Here is a 7,500-nt window from a genome sequence, read left to right as displayed (position 1 = left end):
TGGAAGTTATTGGAGTTTTCAAGATTGTTTTATGATTTTAGTGATAGTTTAACAAGGTTTCTACATCATCAATGGGAAAAGAACTCATGAAAATCGGAACAACCATCTCTGTGGCCTCTGAAGACAGCACCAGTAGGAGAACAAACAGTCTAAGAATACAAGCGTGTCTCTAACTAAAAACTGATAGAGAAAGTTACTTCAGCTACCTGTCTCCTCTCTCATCCCCCCCCACCCTCCAATCACCACAGCTATTGTTATATTACTTGAAATTAAAGCAGGAGTATGTATATATATCTTCGGCGTCTTGCCCCGACTTAGTGGATGTTATTAAGAGTTTTCAAGGGGATTTTTTGGTTTTAGTGATAGTTTAACAAGATTTCTACATTATCGACAGGAAAAACACCCATGAAAAACGGGATGATAATCTCTGTGGCGTTTGAAGACAGCACCAGTGAAAGAACAAGGCTTTTCTGGACACACGTCTCGGTAAATGAAAACAGGTGGATATAGTTACTTCAGCCTATCTCCCCTCTCAGTCCCCATCTAGTGGCGTCACTGCACAATTACCTAACGAGGCTTGTGGCTGACTGGCTTGCGAAACGGTCCCAATGATTAGCAGAACGCGGGCAGCATTGCAAAGGTGGAAAAACAGAAAATCACACGAAACCAATCTCCCGTCACGCCATTTGTCACCAAGACTAATTGAGGAATTGAGGAATTGTACGTGAGCATACTGGAGATCTCGTTTTCTATCGTTTTAATGTTGTAAGTTATATCTTGTAGTCTAAACCCTGTAGAATTTCACGTTTTTTCTTTCCTTTTTCTTCCTTCTAGTACCATGAACTTTATCTTGTAGTGTGACTGTGATACAAGAGCACCTTCTATTCACCATTTTCTTGAGTACTACTACTAATAAGTTTTATCTTCTTTTTTAAGTGAGAAAGTTAAGTGTTATCAACAAGCAGTCACTACAGTAATATTCCGTTTTCACTGAGGTATTCTGGTAAACATATTCCGTTTTTTCGTTCTCTTTTGTGTATCATTGTTGTGAAATTTTCGTTTTTCATATAACAGGATGACTAAAAAAAAAAACCATTCCACTTCTCATTTGTTACCATTCTATTCTGAATCTTCCGTCTTAATTGAGGTATTGTACTAAGCATACTTCGTTTTCTTTCGTGTAATACTGTGAGATCTCCGTGCTTTAGTCCAATTAGAAGACTGAAAAGAAAAAAAAAAGAAAAAAAAAGAAACAAAAAGTATTTTACGATGATACTTTTCCTTTTTGTCTTGCATTGTTCAAACTTTCCAGTCCTTCAGATCTAGAAACCTTCCTAATGCTAGAGTTTACGAGTATTCTCAATTTATCTTCCATTTTTTTCTGATAAACTCTGGAACTCCCTGCCTGATTCTGTATTTCCTCCTGCTTTCTACTTTCATTTTTATTCTGTCCGCCTCACTAATGGAAGGGTTAAAGAGTATTCTCAATTTATCATAACTTTCTGGTAAACTCTGGAATTTCCTGCCTGCTTCTGTATTTCCTCCTGCCATTGACTTGAATATTGTTAAGAGGGACGTTGTTAAAGCATATTCTACAATGAGATTTCGTGTTTTAGTCCAATTAAAAGACTAAAAAGGGGAAAACAACATTATTTTCTTTTAGTCTCGCACTGTTCAGAATATCCACTCTCTCAAATTCAGGAATCTTGTTTAAGCATATTCCACTCGTCAGTTTCTTTAGTCCACCATCAAGGCCCTGTTTTTTGTTGCCACTCTTGGCTTGGCATTTGAAGAACACCCGCGGTTAAGTTAATGACGAAGGCAATGACGCAATTCCACTCATAGCGCCGCTGTTTCTTGCGTCTTTCATTAACCCACAATGGAAACAATGCGTGGCCGGGGTGAGCTGCTGCAGTGTTATAAGATGAACTGTAAGGTCGACCCGTGTTTTGCTGTCTTGAATCTGTCGCTGTGACCTTTGTGTGTGTGTGTGTGTGTGTGTGTGTGTGTGGAGGGTAGAAGGAAGGGTGGGTGTGTATGCATTTCGCGCCCACATACACACACGCACGGGCACCTACATCTACACACACACACACACACACACACACACACACACACACACACACACACATTGCACTTTGCTTTTCTTTTTCTGCATTTTTTTTTTAAGTGACGCAATGTGTTCCAATTTTTTTCTTTGTTACAATGTTTCTCGTGGTCAGAAAGTTAATTGATTCTCTCTCTCTCTCTCTCTCTCTCTCTCTCTCTCTCTCTCTCTCTCTCTCTCTCTCTCTCTCTCTCTCTCTCTCTCTCTCTCTCAGCCTTGTAATACGACACGCCTCTACTCTCTTGTCATGATCCGCATTCCAACATAAGTCCAGTTTATTGTTATGATTTTTTTCGAGCTTAATTTCAAGTTCATTTACGTTCGGTTCGATGCAATGAAATTTGAATGTGGTTTTGTATAATTGGATTATTTCTCATTTGATTTCGTTCTGACTCAACTTTTTTTCTTGGTTTTGTTTAGGTTTTTCTTTTATTTAAGATAAGATTCGGTTTAATTTCGTTCATTCATTAATATTTCTTTATTAATACTCGTACCTTCGTATTATTCTTTGAGTATTTTCATAAAACAGTTTTCTTTATTTTTTTTTCTTGCTTTTCTTCATTTATCTTATCTTCAACCAACCAAGATTTCCAATCCTTTTTGTATCTCATTTTTCTATCTTCATCTCATTTTTGTATTTCATCTTGCTCATATAACCTATCTATCTTATCTTTTTCATATAATTTTTCTCACCTCAGTTCATCTTTCCATCTCATCTTCCTCATTCCATCCTCTTCATTGCATCTCATCCTTCTACCTCATCAAAAGGACAAAAAAAAAAAAAAATAAATAAATTCTCTATTTCAATCAAGCATCATACACGTTTCCACTTTCACTCACCTAATCAATAAACGAGACAAAAGAAGATTAGCCACCCTTTCTTTCATCAAGGCAAAGAAAACGAAGACCTTGATTTCTCCCCGTTGCGAGTGACAGAGGCGAGTCAGCAAGCGTCCCTCCCCTATCACGTATTACAGTGTCCCCCCTCCCCTATCACGTATTATATCTGGGGACTCAGAGCACGCAGGTATTGCCGAGCTGCGAGGGACGTCTGGGAAAGTGTGTCACGAGGGAAACCTTGCCGAGGAGCTTCTGTACGAGCCTTGGGAAGCACAGTTGTAATTTCCTGCACGCACTTTGGGAAAATATGTGAATGGAGAAATGGAGGAAGATGAAGAAGGAAAATTTGTAGATACTGGGTTATTATGTTGACTGCTATTGATACTGCTATTACTGCTACTGCTACTACTACTTCTACTACTACTTACACTACTACTACTACTACTACTACTACTACTACTACTACTACTACTATTCCTCCTCCTCCTTCTCCTTCACCTCGTCCTCCTACTACTACTGTTACCTCAACTTTCTACCTCATTTATCTTTCCTTCTTCACCTTGCCTTTTTCTTTTTCTTATTCTGGTGTCACATCTCCTCCTCCTCCTCCTCCTCCTCCTCAGCAGGTTAATTGCCGGAAGCACATTACACAACCTCCGTAATCGCGGTAAATGGCAGCAGAGGGCGCGAAGGAGGCGGATGAGAGACTGAATGAGATGGGAAGAAAAGTTGGTTGACAGAGCTAATAAATCTTTCTCCTTCGACTTAACCCTTCCTTAACCCTTCCAGATACTACAAACTGTTTGCATGGAGACAAAGGAGAGAAAAGAGGGAGAACAAATGGTTGATTTTGTCTTCCTACGCTGTAGAAATACTGACAAGAGCTTAGCACAAAAATAGTGTTTAAAAAGTTGCGCATAGATATTGAAGTGAAAGGGTTAATGATGTTACTGAACTACAGGCGGATAATTACGTTAAAAAGGTGAATCTGATGTTACGTTTTATTTATCAGTTTATTTATTATCTTACTTATTTGATTTTTTATGATATATAAAATTCTCAAGTAAAAAAAAGTAACAAAACTAAAGGAACGTCATTTTATTTATTTATTTATTTATTTTTATTTTTTGTTAACGTTTTTTCCGTGCGCGGGGAGACGGACAAGGACAAAAAAATTACAGAAAATAAAAACAAGTCCGTTAATTCTCTCACCACCTCAAAAAAAAAAAAAAAGGAAAGTAAAGGATTCCAAAGAAAGAGCCAACTCAGGAATGCCGGTGCCTTGAGAGAGAGAGAGAGAAAAAGAAAAAGTAAAAGAAAAAGAAAAAGAAAAAGAAAAAGAAAAAGAAGAAGAAGAAGAAGAAAACAATAACCTTTAGAATACGCCTTTAGGAAAACAGGTAAAGAAGTAAAGATGCTGCAAGGAAGAAACCAAAACGCACACAAAGGCAAACAAGTAATCTATCCCACACCTGTTTAAATGACGCAGGGATGAAGACACGATGCGAGTGGCCGTGACAGGAACGAGAACAGGGTAATTTTTTGAGACCAGATCCGCGACAGCAACAAGAATCACCGCCTCTGTACATCTTGCCTGAATACTCTTTGATGTTTACTATTTACTGTTACACTTGAGAGGGAGTGGCAGGGCAGGTGTGATTCTTTTTCACCTTTTGTTTGGTGTCCGATGTGTTTTGCCTGTGTGGTGGTGGCAGGTTAGTTCGAGGTGCATACGGGTGGTTAACTAGGTAATTAGGCAGGTGGGTAGGTAGGTGTGCAGATGAAATGAGAGGTGGATGGCTGGATGGACAAATAGATAGATATGTAGATAAGTAGGTAGGTATGTAGATAGATAGACAGATAGATAGATAGATTGATAGAAAGAGATAATAGATAGATAGATAGATAGATAGATAGATAGATAGATAGATAGATAGATAGATAGACGGACAGATACATAGACATAGATAGATAGATGGATAGATAGATAAATAGATACACTGATTAATAGACAGATAGACAGATAGATAGATAGATAGGCAGACAGATAAATAAATAGATAAATATTCTCCTTTCTTCCTTCTCCTTTTTTCGTAGGGGAGAGAGAGAGAGAGAGAGAGAGAGAGAGAGAGAGAGAGAGAGAGAGAGAGAGAGAGAGAGAGAGAGAGAGAGAGAGAGAGAACAAGAAACAATCATTATCCCAGTGTGTGTGTGTGTGTGTGTGTGTGTGTGTGTGTGTGTGTGTGTGTGTGTAAACAGACGTCCCGGTAATTCTCAGGGTCAGGGGGGGGCAGTGGGGAAGTAGGGGGCGCTGACCCTTACGTTTACGGTTGAGCGAGTTACATGCACCTGCCCGAACCCCGTATCTCTCTCTCTCTCTCTCTCTCTCTCTCTCTCTCTCTCTCTCTCTCTCTCTCTCTCTCTCTCTCTCTCTCTCTCTCTCTCTCTCTCTCTCTGTGACTGCCCCCTTGTGTTGTGAAACACAAGGGGAGAAGTTCAGTGAGGTCACAGTTATTGAGGAGTTCACAGCTCCCCCTGATTCACTGCTTCAGACCTCACTGGGAGTAGTTCTCGTTTCGGCAGGTGTTAGGTTAGGTTAGCTAAGGTCAAGTTGGTTAAGTAAGATTAGATTAGGTTAGTTTCAGGCTACATCACAATTCAAGACACTCGAGATGCTGTGAATGCCAGCAAAGGAAGGACCACATCAGTTAAGGGTCAAGGGTTAAGGATAACACGGAAGGATCTGACGTTGCTGGATACTCACGATTTCCCAGGCTCTCCGTGATGTCCAGGATGATGATGGCTTGTCTCGAGGTGACGTCACACACTGGGGATAAAAGAAAAGGGTGGTTCAGTTTGCTTACAATGAAAAAACCGTAAAAAAAAGTGAAAAGTAGGAGAGAAAACATCATTAATTACGTAAGGATATTGTAAAAGGGTATATGAGAGAGAGAGAGAGAGAGAGAGAGAGAGAGAGAGAGAGAGAGAGAGAGAGAGAGAGAGAGAGAGAAGAGAGAGAGAGAGAGAGAGAGAGCCAGGCAGGTGTCTTGTGTCTACACGATTGTTCAGTGTGCGCGATGAATGTAGAGTGCGCGTGAACACACACACACACACACACACACACACACACACACACACACACACACACACACACACACACACACACACACACACACACATTAGATTGAATTATATACTTCTTTCGAAATATTCTTTTAATCGTTTAAGACATGGAAGGGAAGAAGAAGAAGAAGAAGAAGAAGAAGAAGAAGAAGAAGAAGAAGAAAAAGAAGAAGAAGAAGAAGAAGAAACTATCAGCTGTTAAAACATCAACAAAAAACGGAAATACAGGAAACGCATCTCATTCCTCAGCGCATTACACCGGAAATACACACACACACACACACACACACACACACACACACACACACACACACACGACACAAGAATAAACTTACTATCTGAAGCACAGGAAACAGTAACAGCAACACCTTCAATATCTCTAAACTCACGGGACACTATTTTTTGTGGTAAGCTCTCATTAATATTTCTACAGCGTACAGAGGAGAAAATTAACCCAAATTCTTTCTCCCTCTGTCTCCATAACCACATTTACGTCAGGTCTCCCTAGTCTATCAGGGCTAAGACGGTGCCTGCTGACGAAAGACTGGTTGTGCCATCTGTGAGCCGTTACCCCGAGTGGATGCCCTTCCTAACCTCGGACACTAACCATGATTCAAACCCGTGCCGTTCAGTTCTACCGCAATTCCATCTCTCCATTCCACTCTGTCTTCCTCTCGATTTTCTTCCCATTAATTTCCTTTCTCCAGGCTCATTTCATCGGTTCCTGTCCCTACTGATTCGGTAAGATAGGTCAGTAGAGGTGAGGGCAGGTGAGTGAAGGTGAAGGCAGGTGAGTGGAGGTGGAGAGCAGGTAAGTGGAGGTGAGGGCAAGTGAGTACCGGTGAGGTCAGGTGAGTACAGGTGAGGGCAGGTGAGTACAGGTGAGTACAGGTGATTGCAGGTGAGTACAGGTGAGTACAGGTGAGTACAGGTGAGGGCAGGTGAGTGTAGGTGAGTGCAGGTGAGGGCAGGTGAGTGTAGGTGAGGTCATAATGCTTCAGGAAGGGGAAGAAATATGCAAAGAGGAACAAGCGGTACAGACTCCAGGCGAAAAGTCAACAGTGTGTGTGTGTGTGTGTGTGTGTGTGTGTGTGTGTGTGTGTGTGTGTGTGTGTGCTCTGACCATGACCGTGATAGTGGTAGTGGTGCTGAGGCCCCTCTTTCTTTTCTACACCTGCTGCTTGGAGGAGGAGGAGGAGGAGGAGGAGGAGGAGGAGGAGGAGGAGATTAGATTAAATTATATACTTCTTTCGAAATATTCTTTTACTCGTTTAAGACATGGAGGGGAAGAAGAAGAAGAAGAAGAAGAAGAAGAAGAAGAAGAAGATGAAGAAAGCAACAACAACAACAACAACAACAACAACAACAACAATAAATCCCCACCAGCACCAGCACCATCACCACCACCACCACCACCACCACCACCAGCA

General features: G+C 40.9%; 1 protein-coding gene across 1 annotated transcript in view; it reads right to left on the bottom strand.

Annotated features, from left to right (window-relative positions):
- Positions 1–7,500, bottom strand: part of LOC135112186 (cadherin-99C-like) — an 81,293-nt gene that overhangs the window by 54,747 nt on the left and 19,046 nt on the right. The window contains 1 exon segment of the mRNA XM_064026291.1: positions 5,712–5,774. Coding sequence (XP_063882361.1) covers positions 5,712–5,774 — 63 coding nt within the window.

The sequence above is a fragment of the Scylla paramamosain genome, chromosome 23 (genome assembly GCF_035594125.1).
Source record: "Scylla paramamosain isolate STU-SP2022 chromosome 23, ASM3559412v1, whole genome shotgun sequence".
NCBI classification, from domain to species: Eukaryota; Metazoa; Arthropoda; class Malacostraca; order Decapoda; family Portunidae; genus Scylla; species Scylla paramamosain.
This window is presented reverse-complemented; position numbering and strand designations above follow the sequence as displayed.